The sequence below is a fragment of the Elgaria multicarinata genome, chromosome 9 (genome assembly GCF_023053635.1).
Source record: "Elgaria multicarinata webbii isolate HBS135686 ecotype San Diego chromosome 9, rElgMul1.1.pri, whole genome shotgun sequence".
Classification (NCBI taxonomy): Eukaryota; Metazoa; Chordata; class Lepidosauria; order Squamata; family Anguidae; genus Elgaria; species Elgaria multicarinata.
This window is the reverse complement of record NC_086179.1, coordinates 96967987-96985779: the sequence shown is the minus strand read 5'-3', so window position 1 is coordinate 96985779 and position 17793 is coordinate 96967987. Positions and strand designations below refer to the sequence as shown.

The following is a 17793-nucleotide window of genomic DNA, read 5'->3' as shown; positions in this document are numbered from 1 at the left end:
TTCTTCCATAGAACTTAAGGCACATGCATAGAGTCCCCAGGCAGTTTCCCCTCTAGGCACTGACCAGACCCAGACCAGTTAATCTTCAATAAGGTTATTTGTATCATGTGCCTTTAAACCATGGCCCAGGCTGCATGTGACAGAATTAAGAGAAGGAATTCCATAACTGAATGCTCCCCTGGCAAATACCTCTTGCATGTAAAACCACACACACACTGGACATATTGACATATGTAAACTGGGCTTACTACCCAGTGCAATCTGCACTAGAGCATTCAAAACTCTGCTTGCTAGCATGAGGTTTTCCGAAGTTACTTACTTATATTCCCACACAGGAAAAAGTGCTTCTCTGGTCATATCATCTTGTAAAAAACAAAAGTGGTAACATACATGTTTTAGATGTCTGCCTAGACCTGCAGTTGTACCAGGTCTTAAACCAAAAGTAAGGGCCCAGGTAACCACCCACCCACTGAAAGAAAGCCTCCAGCCATTCTGGTCTCCTCTGCCATATTAACAAGCCTCGGCATGGCATCTAAATCCAACTTCTGTGAGGAAAGCACTACCAAGGAAGAATGTGCGTGCACATCAACATTCAGTACTGGTACAAGTACAGATTCCCATGCATTTTCATATTCATCCTGGATCTCCAGCTTGGATCAAGCTCACTGAAAAGTTATGCTTCCATTTGAATGGGATGTCGACGATGCCACTCATGATGCCTGTAAAAACAATGCCATCATGGTTGGGATTCATCTAGCCTTGTTTTGGAAAGATATATTTGAAGGGTTCATTTACCACAAAATTGCAGCTATGTAAATTTACTCATGAATAGTCCCACTGACTTTAAGTAGACCATCTGGGCGCATGAGATTGTCTTCCAGATGACTTGCAAACCTCTATGCACAATACAAATCCCACCTGCAATACACTGACGGTAGCCAGACTTAAAATAGTTTGGCCCTACCTGTTGCTAAGCTCCTGCACTATTTCACAAAGCCATCATAATCATCCCAGTCCCTTTAGTCCTTCTCCTCAACTAAAGCAAACCTCAAGTTCATACAACTGCATTTCATAAAATCATAGAATAGCAGAGTTGGAAGGGACCTACAAGGCCATAGAGTCCAAACTCCTGCTCAATGCAGGAATCCACCCTAAAGCATCCCTGACAGATGGTTGTCCAGCTGCCTCTTGAAGGCCTCTAGTGTGAGAGAGACCACAACCTCCCTAGGTAACTGGTTCCATTGTTGTACTGCTCTTACAGTCAGGAAGTTTTTCCTGATGTCCGGCCAGAATCTGGCTTCCTGTAACTTGAGCCCATGGTTCCGTGTCCTGCACTCTGGGCGGATTGAGAAGAGATCCTGACCCTCCTCTGTGTGACCACCTTTTAAGTATTTGAAGAGTGCTATCATGTCTCCCCTCAATCTTCTCTTCTCCAGGTTAAACATGCCCAGTTGTTTCAGTCTCTCCTCATAGGGCTTTGTTTCCAGATCCCTGATCATCCTGGTTGCCCTCCTCTGAACAAGCTCATATTTACCCTTTGCCTCCCCTCCTTTGTCGCTCCACTCAATTTTGCCATATAATTACAATTGCAACCTCCTTGGCACAGAGAGGTGTCTTTTTTTTCTTGCAAAACGCTATGTACACTGATGGCACTAAATAAAATATTTAATACTATTTTAGGTATAAATATTTTGTACTCCACTTTTGAAGGATGATGACCAGATGAAGAAATCTCACATGCAGCAATTAACAAAGTCTATAGGGAGAAATCATAATATTCTTGTTTACATTCAAATCAGCTTTGGCAAATACATAGAACAGACCAACATGTTTTGTCCAAAGGTTGGGAAGTGCCTAAGCGATTCCCAGCTGTCTGAAAATATATTATATTTTAGAAAAACGCGATGCTCCAAGCTTGTGGACAATGTGACATCTCTAGTTAGTATATAGATCCCATCATTGTGCAGAGTGCAAGTCAAATTAAGGCCAGATTTTGACGTATTTTCTTTGAGGTAGAGCCATTCTCTGGTGGCAACATTATAAGACTGTACTGTTAACATGTCCTCATTCTGGCTGGATTTTCTGTTTGATCTCAGTTCGTGGATGCAGCCGCCAACTATGTAGATGGTTTCCTCCACAGACAGCATCTGCTGCTTGCGGATGTGGATGTCACACAATTCAAAGTCAGTCCAGTTGTCAGAGGTGGGGCAGTACTGCAAGATATTCAAGTTCCGGTCTGCAATAAAGGGAAGATGTTTAATGAAAAAAAAACAACAACCTAAGATCAGTGTCCTTGCATACTGGTGACTAGAACTTCTACCATAGTTCTTGGTGAAAAGTTGTAATTTCAAAACAAAGTACTTTTTTCCTTTTCAGCTATGTGAGGGAAACCTGCCTCTTGTCCTCTGCAGAGTAAGCTATTATTGGATAGCAATTTTTCAAAAAACACAGTAAATGCTCACAATTAACCTGATCGAACCTAAACATTTTTTTTTGTGCTAAAACTGAAACCTGAGCTATTAATAACATATTCAGAAAATAACAGACTGAATATAACAATACCTTTTCTTCCTTGGATATTTTGTGCTGACGCAAATAAAAGTCCTTGAAAAGGACAATTATTTGCCGCATTTGTTGACTAGAAAGTGCCTTTTGACACCAGTGACTATGGGCTGTTATGGTTCAAACTAAAAAACAGTAACATAGATTTGTGACTATTATATTTAGCTTGGGCACTCTGGCATCTACTTGAAAGTAAGATTATTTTCTCTCTAGAGCTCCAACTGGGTCAATTCTAGCCAACAGACATGTGAAACAAAGCGTGCTGGCAAGAAAGGCTCTGTGTAAGGATGTCTTGCTAAAAAAGGTTTAAAGGACACATCGCAGCATATGACTGAGGGATGCAAAGCCTTCCCACAACACCTACCCCCAGCAATTGGCAGTAGACAACTTACTCCTTTATTGTACTTGGGTAATATGACTTTATTCTCATATGCTCAAACAGACATCAGAAGGCTTTTGGCCAATTTAGAAGTATATTGCAAAACACAAATTATGGACGGGGGACGACGTTAGAAGCTTTTTGAGGAGGCCACAAAAGCCAGAATTCATCAGAATAAGCAGAGAACTATTTATTTCATTTCGTTTCTATATCTTGACTGTAAATGATAGATATCTTGGAGCATTATTTACTGCCTCATGTTCTTGGAAACTCTACCGAAAAGCCAAGCTTAAAGCTCAACAGTATGTTTGAACTTAGCGGCCTGGACGCGCAGGCAAACTGGTCCTGCAGCCTAGAGAGGGCTTTTGAAGCTTGGAGCTCAGCCTAGCCCTGTCCCTTACATTTACCATAGTTAAAGAGTTAAGGGCGTCTTCACTCTCTCCTCCAGTTAATATGGGAAAAAAATGATGATAAAAGCAGAAACATAGTATTTGTGAGCAAGAAGCCCAAACATTTATTTCATTATTGGGGTTTTTTAAAAAAAAAAATAGTAAGGAAGCTCTACCTACGGTTGTTTGAATTAAAGGTTACTTCATGTTCTGTTAGCCATAGCCTTCAACCTTTTCAGACCCAGGGCCCATCTTCAACTCAAAGTTGCACCACAGGACCAGCTCTGTTTTATTGTTTTATTATTACGTCTGTCTTCTCTCTTTCTAAGGTGACCAAATACAGGAGGACTCAGCAGGATTTGCAGGTGCCTTTGGTCAATTTAGAAGTGTGTCTGCTGAACTTTCCTTTTCTTTGTACCATTGTCCTTTAAATAAGGCCACCGTTTTCTCTTTGCCCACCTTCCTCTTCTCTAGATCAAGTCCTTTGAATGATCTGACCCAATTAGCTTGGGAAAAAGGAGGCTACGGGGAGACCTGAGAGAGGTGTACAAAATCATGCATGGTGTGGAGAATGTGGAGAGGGAGACATGTTTCTCCCACTCTCAGAATACAAGAACCCAGGGGACATCCCATGAAGCTGATTGGTGGGACATCCAGGACAAATAAAAGGAAGCACTTCTTTACACAGCACATAGTTAAATTATGGAACTCACTACCACAAGATGTAGCGATTGCCACCAATTTGGATGGCTTTAAAAGGGGTTTGGATAAATTCCTGGAGGCGAAGGCTATCAATGGCTACTAGCCCTGATGGTTGTGTGCTATCTCCAGTATTTGAGGCAGTAAGCCTGTGTGCACCAGTTGCTGGGGAACGTGGGTGGGAGGGTGCTGTTGCACTGTGTCCTGCTTTGTTGGTTCCTGGCCGATGGCTGGTTGGCCACTGTGTGAACAGAGTGCTGGACTAGATGGACCCTTGGTCTGATCCAGCATCAGGGCATTTCTGATGTTGTCCGAATTATCTCCCTTTCATAATGAGGGAACACTGGTTGCAAGCTTGAGAGCCTGAGACCCTAAACTGGCCTTCTCCAAACCTAGTGCCCTCCAGATGTTCTGGAGTACAACTCCCAGCATTCCTGACCATGACATGCTGGTTGGAGCTGATGCGAGTTTAAGTCTCAAACATCTGTAGGTCACCAGGTTGGGAAAGCTGCCATAGGAGAACCATTTCAGATACTAGCTCCATAAATTCAAAAGTTAAAAAAGTAAAAATAATCTTGTTATCTCAGATCAAGAGATTTCAACTTGGCAATATCTTGCATAAGCCCAAGATCACGTAATACAAAGTTTTCTCTCATTACTAAATGCCTGTCAAATTCCAAATCAAGGTCATCAATAAGTATATTGTTTATTTGTTGTTTCAACCATCATGGTCATATCAACTTTACAAATGCATAGGTAAGCACACAAAAACTTTACAATACAAAGAAGTAAAATACAAAAAGATACTAAAAAAGTTTTCATTAAAAGGTGCCCACAAATATATAAAAGTTAGTTTTAACACAAAGAATTAAAATAAGACATTAAGAATTTACATTAAAAGGGCCATAAATGTATAAAAGTTAATACTACTTCACCATATTGACCTCTATGAATCTTCTTCTCATTTTTTGGGCAGCCACTGAGAATCTTGCAACTCTGTCTGTCACAAATTTGTCAGCATCAGAGAGCAAATATATAACTTTAACTTGTGAACAGGTCCATCGGGAAGGCAGTAAAGGACATTATGAATCCAGGTGACCAGTTCCGCCCTAATCGGCCATGCTGAAATCCTTCAGGAAGGTAGCTCAGGAGATGAAGAGAGAGGACCTGATGTTGCTGCCCACCTATCACGAAGCCAAGATTCAAGCTGAAGCCTATCAGCGTGCCAAGCACCTGGTGTACGCCCAGTTGAGCTTGCAAGATTTGGGGAAGCGGCCGCAAAAGGAGATGGTAGACATCTTTGCCAGCTAGGCTGGCCTGACGGCTAAGGTACTGTTTGCTTACCAAAGACCTTTCAGGTTAGGATGCCCCGACAGATGTGGGCAAGCCTGGCACACCCTAACCAAGTGAACAGAGAGCTCTGAATGCTGTTGCATTTGGTGGGGGAAGGCTGGGCTATAAATATTTAAACACATTATTTTCCGGTGATGCTGTTCTCACAGGGTCTCTTTCCTATGATGCAACAGGAAGGAAGATACGTAATTTAGGCCTGAAGTTCTGAATTTTCAAATTTACTTATGTAAGTGGTAGCCGTAGATTTCTTCTTTTCTCTTTGTACCCGCTGGCTGGCTGCATTTTGGCGTAACAATAAACTCTGTTTTATTGCTGTGGAAATGAACCACAGTGAGTCTTGGGGGGGGGGGGGTTCCTCCCTGTTCCCGCTTTTCCTCCTGTGCAGCCGTGAGGAGATTGGAGGTTGCTACTTCTGATTTTGATTAGCTGCGGCTTGTTGTTACATCGGAACCCTGCACTGTGGGTGATTTTAACTATGGTTTGTTGGAACAAGCCAACTTCAAACAATGGGCAATGAAGTTAATTTGTTTCAACCAGGTTTAGTTGGGATTGACCACGGTTTGGGAATCAGATGTAATGCTAAGCTGAATTTGATCCAGAATGGATGTGAAAGCTTTTGAGTGTTTGAGCTCAAGGCTCCCTGTGGTTTATTCCTGTAGTGGTAAACCATAGTTTATTATTGTGCCCAATAACCATCTTTACCAGCCTTCCATCTCAATAAAGAAGTATACTTTTATATCATTCCAATACGTTTATAGTTGATGAGCAGTGTTTGCCATAATAATATTAATTTTGCAGAAGTTCTGAGATATTAAAGAGAAATCAGAAAAGTCTCTTAAAATACACTGATTTTCTTCAGGTTAAAATTAAGCATGCCCAAGAGCATGCAAAAAAATGTTAAAAAGGAAAACTCCCTTCTCTCGTTGCCTGCCTTACCTCTTGTAGTGTACCCTCCCATGACATAAATCTTGCCCTTGCACTCACATGCTGAGAATTCTGCAAGGGGGGTTGGTAAAGATGCTACAAAGTTCCACCAGTCATGCTCCGGGTAGTAACACTCAACGTTGGAAAGGGATTGCCCACCGATGGCATACAGTTTTCCATTGACTGCCAACAGCTTGAAATTAGACCTAGAGATAAACAATTCAAAAAAGTTATATTCAAGAACAAATACAAATCTCTGTCAGGGTATTTCATCTCAACTAAGACAACACCACCAATCAGTAATGTCCTAATTTTGAGTTTCACTGTTCTGTTTTGTTCTGTGAAGACTTTGGCTGAAATCCTATACTCACTTACTTTAGACCCTATTGATTTCAATGGGTCTTATTTCTAGATAAGTGTGTATAGTGAGGTTTACAAGCATGCCTTTAGTCCGTCATCTTCACTATTTGGCAGTAGGATGGCAAATCTGATCAAGTGGGGTTTAAACTAAGCCCTGTGGGGAACAAGACAATAGCCTGAAGGTAAGTGCTAAAGACAGGGATCTGTGGAGGTACCTACCAAACTTCAGGTAAAACAGCAGGAGAAACACTGGAGGAGAATATCCAATGCTTTTGATGTCTATCTACGGATAATATTTCAGAGAATATGAGCTTAAGGTAAATATGACTTGGTGAGATGGCACATGTGACTGGAATGTAACAATTGAAGGATATAAACCTTTTTATAAAGAAAAAATGTAAAGGAGGGAAAGTAGTATTCTATGACAAAAATGAGTAGTCTTGAAAAGAAATTCAGGAGAACATGGCAGCCCTACGGAGGGCATCTAGGTAAAAATAAATGGCAACCAAAATAAAAAACAGCATTGGGGTTGGAGTCTACTACAGACTGTCATACCAAGGAGATAATGGGCCTGTTCAGACAAGATTTCAGGCTCTGTGTTTAGCAAAACTGTGGATCTCTGGGGTTAGCACACAACTGGGGTCACACACAACTTTAAGCCAGGGTTCAAGCTGCTAACCCTGCTGCAGACCATCTGACTGTGGTTAGCGAGTGAGGAGGGTTTAGTAAAATGCATCACACAAGGCTCCTTAAGCCCTGCTTCTTAACCAAAAGCCTTAACCAGCAGGGTTTAAGGTTAGGCCCACTGTGTTTCCTGCTTCCCTTAAACATATTGCCTATGTTCCAGAGAACTTTTATCCTGCACCTCAGCCAAAAGGCTCTCGGAGCGGCTTACAATGTATCAAACTCCCCCTCCCCACCCCACAGCCCCAAGGTTGCTCAGGCTTCCTCTGGCTGCTTTTTACATAACAAAAACCATAATTACAGTGCATGTATTTTCAGATCTCTTTTTGCCACTTGCAGAAAAAACATTAGGTGTGAATTTGTGGCAATTAGATATTTGTCCCACAGTAAGTGTTAGCGAGCAATAGTTTTAGAAAAAGAAGGATTCTTTCTAGACAGATCTTTTGTCTTTCAACAACAGCACAATTCCAAAAAGCAGGATGCTTATTTGGGAAAACAAGGGGGGGAAGTCAATAGTAGAGACTGACTTTGCTGACACTTGTAATTGGGTCACCCTCTGTACATCTCCACCCTCCAATAATTTTTTTCCAACTCAAAGCATCTGGGCTAACTGTGTGACAACATGTGAGCAGACAGCAGTGATTACTTCAATACACCAACTTTCAAAAAAAATGCACAAATGTAGACTAGTGAAATATGAAGTTCGTGGGGGAAATATAAACAGAAGAGACTTTTTTATTATTAATTTTTTTTATTAGTTTCACATCTTAAAATACAACATAATACTAATTAAAACACATAAATCAAAACATAAATTGCTTACAATTCCACATTTATAATTATCATTTTTACATAATCACATAACGTAACATAAGTGTTCCCCTCCACCCTAAGGGATCTATTCCTGCTTCCAAAATCTCATTGTTTCTTCTGGTGGTGGTTTTCCACCCCCCTTAGAGAATACATATTCTAGGAACTGTTTCCAAATTCCCTCAAATTCATTTACATTTATTATACCTTTTCTTAACTTTATATTGCATGTCAATTTATCATTAATAGCTATATCCCAAATATCCTTATACCACTCTTCAATATGATAGTCTCCTTGAACCTTCCAGTTCCTAGATATGATTAACCTTGCTGCTGTCAACAAATTTGTTATCAATTTTACCAAGTTAAGTTCTCCCCCTTAAACACTTCTTCTAATTTCCCACCTGTTTTCATCTCTCTCAACCAATCTTTTAACCTCATTATTTTTTTCTCTATTAAAATTTTACTCAATCTCTCTTTTAAATTTCCAGGGAAATTCCTTAACACTATCACAGGTGTTAATGGAGATATACTCGAAAATAACTCCTTTTTATGTGATCGCCAAATTTCCCAATGGTTTTTCAAAAGAGGGTTTTCTATTTCTTCTCCCCTCTTTTTACTACACTCTCTAAAAAATAAATTTTCCAATTGCCATTCTTCATCCGTTTTTGTTCCATCTTCCAACCAACCTAATTCCCCTACTCCTATAATACCTTCTACTATATGTCTTAACCTATTGGCTATATAGTATGCCTTTATATTGGGGATTCCCAATCCTCCTTTCTTCTGTGCTAAGTACCACCACTTTTTATTTATTCTTGCTTTCCTACCCCCATTACAATAATTATTTATAATATTCTGCCAACTTTTAATCTCTTTTTCTGATATTCTTATTGGTAACATTCTAAATATAAAATTAAGCTTTGATACTATTTTCATTTTTACTAATGCTATTCTCCCAAACCATGATAAATTTAACCTTTTATATTTTACCTATAACATCTTTTTTCAACTTATATAAATTCTCCTTTTCTAACTCCTCTAAATTTTTAGTAATTTTAATTCCCAAATATTTAATCTGTTCTTTAACTCTCAATCTCTCTTCCTTATCTTCCCAAACTTTCAGTTTTTTTGTATAATTAAATGTCACCATTTCTGATTTTAACCAATTTATTCTTAATCCAGTAACTTCTTCAAACTCTTTCAAATGTTGTTTAATTCTTTCCATTATCTCAAGTGGATCCTTAACAGTTAACAACATATCATCTGCAAACATAATTAATTTTACTTCCTTTTTCAAACCTACTTCTTCTATAATCCCATCCTCTCTTATCGCATTTGCCAACAATTCCATAACCAGTATAAATAGGACTGGCGAGAGTGGGCATCCTTGCCTAGTTCCTCTGGCCAGTTGTATCTTTTCTGTAACCCCATCATTTATTACAACTGAAGCTGTGTTTTGAGAGTATAATTTTCTATTATACCTTTAAATATGTCTCCAAATCCCAATCTTGCTATTACAATCTTTAGTGCTTGCCAGCTCACACAATCGAATGCCTTAAATATATCCAACGCTATTATTCCCGCTTTTATCTCTGATTTCTTTACCTCCTGCCTCATATTTATTACTCTTCCCACTAAATTTTGCATTTGTCTACCTGCAACAAAACCACACTGATCCTCTCCAATATAATTCCCTATGAAAGTATTCATCCTCTTTGCCAAGATAGCTGAGAAAATTTTTGCGTCCTGATTTATTAAAGAGATAGGCCTATAAGAATCAGGGATAGTCAAATCCTTATCTGGTTTTGGAATTAATATAATTAGTGATTGTTCCCAAGATGGCGGTATCTTCTCTCCTCCTATTATTCCATTATATAATTTCAATAATTTTGGTATCAACATATTTTAAAAGTTTTATAGTACTCAGATCCCAGCCCATCTAACCCGGGAGATTTATCCCCTTTCAATTTCTCAATAGCTTCCTCAATTTCACTTTGAGATATAACCCTTTCCATTAATTCTCTATCCTCCCTTATCAATCCCCTCTTTATATACCTATCTATATAATTCTGCATCCTCATCCTATTAGTACCCCTTCCTTTATACAATTCTTGATAAAATTCCTGAAATACCTTTATTTTCCCTTTCATAGTACAACACAATTTCCCCAACTTATCTTTTACTATTCCAATTGAATTCTTTGATTTTTCTTTTTGTGTGAGCCTTGCAGCACTTTAGAATTTTTATTACTAGTCTCAAAAAACTCTCTTTTCAAATAGATTAGATTTTTCCCAACTTCTTCTAAATTTATATTTTCTAATTCCTTTTTCTTTGCTTGCACTTGTATTAATATTTGTTTATTCCTACTTTGTAAAAATTCTTTCTCCAACTTCTTAATTTCCTCCTCTAAATTTTCCTGTATTACATTTTGTTGCCTCTTTAAAGTACACATTTCTCTAATGCAAATCCCTCTAGTCACAGCTTTCATTGTATCCCACACAATTGACATTGAAGTTCCTCCCTTTTCATTAATTTCCCACATTTCTGACAGTTCTTTCTGCATTTTCTCCACAACCTTCTCATATTTTAAAATCCTGGTATTCAACTTCCACCTTTTCGCTTCTCTATAGTCTCTTTTAATTGTAAAATCTAAACTTACTAATGTGTGATCTGTTACTTTAATTACCCCTAGTTTCATATTACAAACCTTATTTGCCAATTCTTTCGAGACAAAAATATAATCTATTCTGGAGTAAGATTTGTGGACTGGGAAATAATAGGAATAGCCAGGATCCCCACCTCTGACTAACCGCCACCCATCAATATAATCTTTTTCTTTTATCATTTTATTTAAAATTGTAATATTATTTCTCTTTTCAAATCTAGTGGGGTTAGACCTGTCCATCCTATTATCCAACACCATGTTAAAATCTCCAGCTAAGATAACACTCCCTTTTTTAAAATCCTCTATTTCCCTAAATAATTCTTTAAAAAATTCTTTTTGTCTCTCATTTGGGGCATAAACATTTATTAATGTATAGTAATTACCTTCCAATTGTCCTTTTATCATTATATATCTACCTTTCTCATCCTTTTGTATCTCCTCTATATCAAATCCGCTTCTCTTTGATATTATTATAGCTACACCATTTTTTTTTAAGTCCCCAAAGACTTTTCATATAATACTGACCATTTCAGTCGTATTTCATTCATACCATCCTTCCCCTGGTGTGTTTCCTGCAGAAAGATAAAGTCAGAATCTTCTTTGTTTAATAATTGCTCAATCCTTTTCTTTTTAACTACTGCCCCCAAACCTTTGACATTGAGTGTTGAAATCCGAATTTTCTTATCTATATTCATTTTCTTTCTTTCTTTTAGATCCCTTATACACCCCCATATGAACAACAATAACAAAATTTCAAACATATAACATATAACCCCCTTTCCCCCCACAACCCCTCTCCTCCCCCCTCTTCCCCCTTCCCCTCCCCCCATTTCTATTCCCCCCTCTAATTCTCCGTAAGCCTAACACCCCGGTCATGGCTATAACCTTGAGGGGGGGAAATGGAGCCCACGGTCCCCCTCCGGCAAGCCTCTATTTTAACTATTCATACTTTATTATCTTTTGACAAGAAAAAATTTAATTTCCACTTGTGCCAGGACTTTCTTCTCCTTCTTCTTCCTCTTGGGATAACGAATCAGCATCCATCCCCAGGCTTCTCAGCAGCTTCAGTCCTTGATCCAACGAGGTTACTCTGTGTTGTTTTCCATCTCGTGTAAACCTCAAAAACACTGGGTACCCCCAAGAATAAGCAACACCCTCCCTTCTAAGCTTTGCTGTAATCAACTTAACACTCCGCCTCCAGCTGATGGTTTGCTGACACAGATCATTGTAAATTTCCACTGTTGACTCTTGAAACTTCAACGTTGCAACTGATCTTAATTTCTTCATAAGCTGCTCCTTCTTGTAATAATTAGCAAATTTGACCAAAATGTCTCTTGGCATTGCTCTGGATTTATTTCCTGCTACCCTGTGGATTCTATCTATCTCCATCTCTGTTATCTGGAAGTCTGGGATCAGCTCTTGGAACCACTTCAAGATGACCATCCTCAAATTTTCTCCTTGTATTTCTGGAAGATTCTTAATTCTCAAATTCCCCCGTCTATTCTGGTCTTCGAGCTGGATCAATCTCTTCTCATATTGATCAAAAATCAGATTGTGATGAGTTAGTTGTTTTTCATGCTTATCTACTTGTTTGGAGAGCTGATTCATTTCTGTTTTAACTTCTTTGACATCTTTCTCTATTTTAGCTACTGAAATAGTTAACTCCTGCATTTTAAAAAAAACTTCCTCCTTCATCTGCTTCATTTCATTGACCGTTGCTTCGCTGGTAGTTTTGAATAGTTCTGTAAGCTCCTCCACAGCTGAATCTGGCTTCTTTCCAGCTTTTGCCGCCATTTTTTCAGCTTCTCCAAGCTCTCCCGATTGTTTACAAAAGTCCTGATCATTCTCCTCATCACTCTCACTAGAAGTAACCTTTGTTAGACGTACATGTGATTTATCAGAAGGATGAACTTTGTCCCTGGACCAGGTGGGTTTTTTTTGTTGTTGTTGTTATTCACTTTATTTTTTTGTTTTGGCATTTAACTCCGACGTGCTAGTTACCGAGCGGAAGTCAGTCCTTTATAAATCGCCACTTTGACTCTCCCTTTAGCTCAGTAACATAAACGTCTTTTATATATCTTCCAAATGCTGATAAAGAAGTTTAATTGCTGTCTCTGCTCTCCGGTAGCCATAAATTACTGTTCGCAGTCCGAGCTGCGTTGCAAAAACGAAACAAAGTTATTTATAGCTCTTTCCAGCCCTCTGCGACACAGTTCATAGCTTTCCGCTGGCACAGAAATCTCATCAAGCATTTAGAATAAACATTTCTCGAATATCTTGCCAATTTTAAAAGTTATTAACGCTTTTTTAGGCCCCCGATCGGGAGCTCCAAAGATTGCTTACCGAATCATGGCCGTCAGGCTCCACCCCCCCCCAGAAGAGACTTTTTAAAGAATATAGTTTGTTTGTGGTAGACAACATGTATAGATGTACTGTTACGTAAATGGTATAGAGACAAAATAAATTATATCTTTGTTTTTCAACCTGCTTTATCACATATTACTGTGTGTTAAAGCCCCAAACACAGCTTGGTAGTCATAGGAAACACTGAACTGCTTGCAGGCGAGTAAGTAGGCTCCAGGACAGGTGAGGCCTCGCCCTCCCTAGAAATGCAGGAACTGATTCCAGTGAACAGCATTTGTGTTTAAGGAGATGTTAAAGTTCTATCTGTGTCATGATCTGAAGACAAATGAAGCGGTCCCTGAACCTAAGCAGGTCTTCATTTGGTCAATGCCTGGATGGGAGATAGGAAGCTCCATCACACCTGGGGAAAAACATTGTCTACCGTCGCTTCTCTGTCAATCGCTCAGTTACTTCCTGTTTGAAAACAGGAAGTAAACAAGGAGCACGAGACCCATTCAGTCGGGGGTGTTATAACCATGCTGCTTCTCCCACACACAGCAGGAGAGAGCAGCAACCAGACTTTTTCTGCTTTTTCTTGTGACACAAGGCCAGAAGGGGCAGAAGGTGCGAGAGAGGCAGACGACATCATGGGAGGGACCTCCGAGGGATCCATGAATGCCCAGTAACGAGCGAGCAATAAAACACTCGTCAGATGGAGCTCAGCGTGGGACAACTATGTCTTAAGTTCCATTGTGGTAGAAAGGTATTTGTAAAAAAATATGTTTCTATCTATAATGCACATTCATACACTCAAAGTGATAACCTGATAAATAATGCTTTGTATTATTTGATTTATATTTTATTTAAATACATATTAATTTAAAAATATTTTTATACTACCTGGGATGTACAACATATCCAGGCACAGTACATTGCCAGGCCAGGCCATGAAAGCAACAGCCCTCAACTATATTTTCTAGTAGAGTGATGTGTAACCAATGTATATAAGTGATAAGCCAGCTTCCTTGGGTTTTGCACATCGTTGGGCTAATGAACTCGTCCCTTGGCAAATCAGAAAAACTCCACCCACTTTGCATGCCATATTGCTCTCACAGTCTTTCAAAGCAGGGCTTGCCACTAGAAATAGAACGATGGTGTTGGAGGGGGACACAGCCCCTTCACGTGTTTTGCATTCCATTATATGAGAGCCACCAAAGGCACATGGGGAAGCGAAACTAAATATCCCCTTTGCTTAAGATCACACTACCTGTAGGAAAGTCATACCCGTTTTTGTTTAGATTAAGTCGATTTCTCCTTTAGTAAAGTGTGCTGAATTTGAAAAGCCCAATACACCATTGATGCAAACCTTCTACACTCTCAATGGCCACAAACTAATGAGGGAGCAATACACAAGACAAACTCTACTTGCATTCATTTAAAGAGTAGAAATCCTTCTCTTACATCTTTAAATCTAAATGCACACAGTTTAAGACCACATAGGGCCATTTCAAAACTAATCTTCTGTACTTAAGGCAGACTCCTAATTATTTGGTCTTTCCAGTCTGCCACTGCTTGGCTTGAGTCATATGTACTTTCTGTTCCTCTATCAACAGTATTCAGTAGCTGAAATGTACTTTATGATAGCAGGTTGTGTGGACACAGAATACACAGGAAGTTGCAAGAATACCTCAGCACAAGGCCTGCTGCGCCTACTAAAGCTTCCCAGGAAGTTGATAATTGGCTTAGAATCGGACTTGTAGTGGGCCCTTATAAGCCATCCAGTCAAACCCCCCACTTGATGCAGGAAATCCACAGCCTCTGTTTCAAGACTTCCAGCCTGGGAGAGCCCATCACAATTCTACGAAATCAGTTTCAATGGAAATGGCTTAAGAGGTTTCTCACAATGTTTAACATAGATCTACCATTCTATAACTTAAACTCACTAGATTTAGTTCTCCGGAGCTGCAGAGAACAAATACTTGCCATCATTAAGGGTTTGAAGAACACTATCATACCCTGTTCCCACAATCTTTTCTCTTCCAAACTCAAGTTCCTTCTACCTTTCCGCATAGGACAACTATCATCATCATCTATATACCATTAAAAAGCCATCATGGCAATGTACAATGATTTTAAACAATCAAACCTTGTAACCATTAAAATAAACAGAAAAAACATTAAATCATTAAAAACTGTACATTTTAAAAGGCAAAGTTGTAAAGTTATGTCTTTATACCCCATTCTAAAGGCCAATAGTAGTTCTTTAGAGAGCATATTCCATAGTTTGGAGCCCAAACTGGAGAAAGCCCTTTCATAAATTCCCAACAAATAGGCACTCAAAAGGGCCCTTAAACTAGGGTGACCATATGAAAAAGAGGACAGGGCTCCTGTATCTTTAACAGTTGCAAAGAAATGGGAATTTCAGCAGGTGTCATTTGTATATATGGAGAACCTGGTGAAATTTCCTCTTCATCACAACAGTTAAAGCTGCAGGAGCTATACTAGAGTGACCAGATTTAAAAGAGGGCAGGGCACCTGCACCTTTAACTGTTGTGAGTATCTACAAATAACACCTGCTGAAATTTCCTTTTCAATAGAACTGTTAAAGATACAGCAGCCCTGTCCTCCTTTTCATATGGTCACCCTATACTTAACCATCTGTATTGCCCTCCTCTGAACCCTTTGTTTTTACATTCTTTATCACTTGCAGCACCCAAAACTGGACACATTAAAGATGAACTATTTTTTCTTATGACTTGGAAATAATAGTTCTATTGAGGCACCTAAAACTGCATTAGCCCTTTTTGCAGCCACATCACACTGTTGACTCATGGTCAACTTGCAATCTATTGAAATCATGAGATCCTTATCACATGTGCTACTGCCAAACCAGACACCTATGCATCCAATAGCTCTGCATTTGGCTTTTTTAAACCTTTGCCTGAATGAAGAACTTTGCATTTGACTCTGCGGAATTTTATTTAGATAGTTTCATCCCTCAAAAAGCCCAGTTTTTCATTCAATTGAGGTCATTTTGAATTATATATTTTTAACTTCTGAGCTGTCCCTCCCAGTTTTGTGACAGCTGCAAATCTGATGAGGATTCCCTTCACCCCTTCATCTAAGCTACTGATAAAAGTGTTGAAACCCTTCTGTCGCCCCACTCAAGACCTCCCTCCAATTTGGTGAAGAATCACTGATGAGCCTGGTATTTGGCCTTAGCTTAACCAAGCAGTTGTGGCTTTTCTCCTACAATCTTGAAAACGTTCTGCTTGTTCTAAACCACAAATAAAGAGTTGTTGTTTTTTAGGAGCAATAAATACATCGTGTGATTTTGAGGTCTATTTTATGGATTGGCGTCTTTATTGCCTGCGCACTAGTGACACTACTTTAACAAGGGAATACGCCAAGGTTGATTTCAGGGCATTACCTTTTCTGGTTCATGGAAGCCACCTGACTCCACTCATTCAGACACGGATTGTAGCAGTGGGCGGCCGATATTTCTTGGCTGGTGATGCGGTAGCCGCCGACAATGAACAAGTAGTTGTCCAACACTGCTGACCCGTAGCCTCGCACATTGGCCAGGTCTGGAGGCAGGTTGTTCGGCAGCGGCAGCCACCGGCGGACTCCCTCCTCGTACCTCAACATGGCGCAGGCCGAGTCTCCCGGGCAGTGGCGCCCTAGGGGAGAGGGCCCTGCGAAGTTGCCCAGGGCCACCAAGGCAGCGGCGCCTCTCATGCGCCTTTCCCTGAGCTGCTGCCTCAGGGCGTGGGGCAGCAGCAGGTGGGGCCGGGCCTCGGGCCTGCGGAGCACCTGGTGGTAGCGGCCAGCCATGAAGTCCAGGCAGGCATCCCGCAGGTCTGGGAGGCCGTAGATCTGGGCCAGGTGGTGGAGCTCGAGGCCGTTCGTCAGCCTGACCTGCGAGAGGAGGCGGCGCAGCAAGGGGGTGACCTGCAGGTAGGACGCCGCTTCCACCAGCGCTTCCAGGAGCAGCGGCGGCGCCTCCTCCCGCTCCAGCCCAGCCAGGCAGGAGGTGTTGATGAAGCCGAGCACCAGCTCCAAGCCCTCCGCGCTCAGCCCGCCGCGCAGCTGCTGCTCCTCCTCCTGCTGCTGCTGCTGCTGCGGGCCCGGCCCGGCTGTTTCCCGCATCCCGGAGCGGTACAGAGCTCGGAAGTAGTCGCTCTGTTCGAGCAGCTTCCTTTTGCAGACTGGGAAGCACCGGTCACCCAGCCGGATCCGCACCACCTCCTCCTCCTCCGCCGCCGCCATCTCGCCCGGAGAGCCATGGTCGTCTTGGGGCGGCGGCTGCGCGCGGAACATGCTCCCCCTGCCCACATGTGCGCCCCGGCCGGCCGGCCGCGCCCGTACGCCTCCCCGTCAGCGCGGAACGAGCCACGCTCCTCCTCCGCCTCGGCTGCCTTCCCCCACCCACTGCCAGCCGAGAGCACAGGGCCGGGAGGAAGGGCACAAGACGCCGGGCCGGGCCGGGCGGGAGCCCAGCGGCGCTTCTCCGCGCCAAGGGAAAAGGCCCTAAAAAGGCAAGGCTGGAGGGCTCCCGGGAGGCTGGTCGTCGCGATAGCTTCCCACCAAACGCCCACCCCACCCCCAGGGCCAGGGCCAGG

General features: G+C 41.2%; 1 protein-coding gene across 1 annotated transcript; it reads right to left on the bottom strand.

Moving 5' to 3' along the window:
- Positions 1 to 1787: 1787 nt before the first annotated feature.
- Positions 1788 to 17491, bottom strand: KLHL42 (kelch like family member 42). Its single transcript, XM_063135029.1, has 3 exons — positions 16602 to 17491; positions 6319 to 6512; positions 1788 to 2236 (listed from the first exon to the last, which is right to left on the bottom strand). The coding sequence occupies exons 1-3, from the start codon at positions 17489 to 17491 to the stop codon at positions 1791 to 1793; spliced, it is 1530 nt and encodes a 509-aa protein (XP_062991099.1). The 3' UTR covers positions 1788 to 1790.
- Between the last annotated feature and the right edge of the window lie 302 nt (positions 17492 to 17793).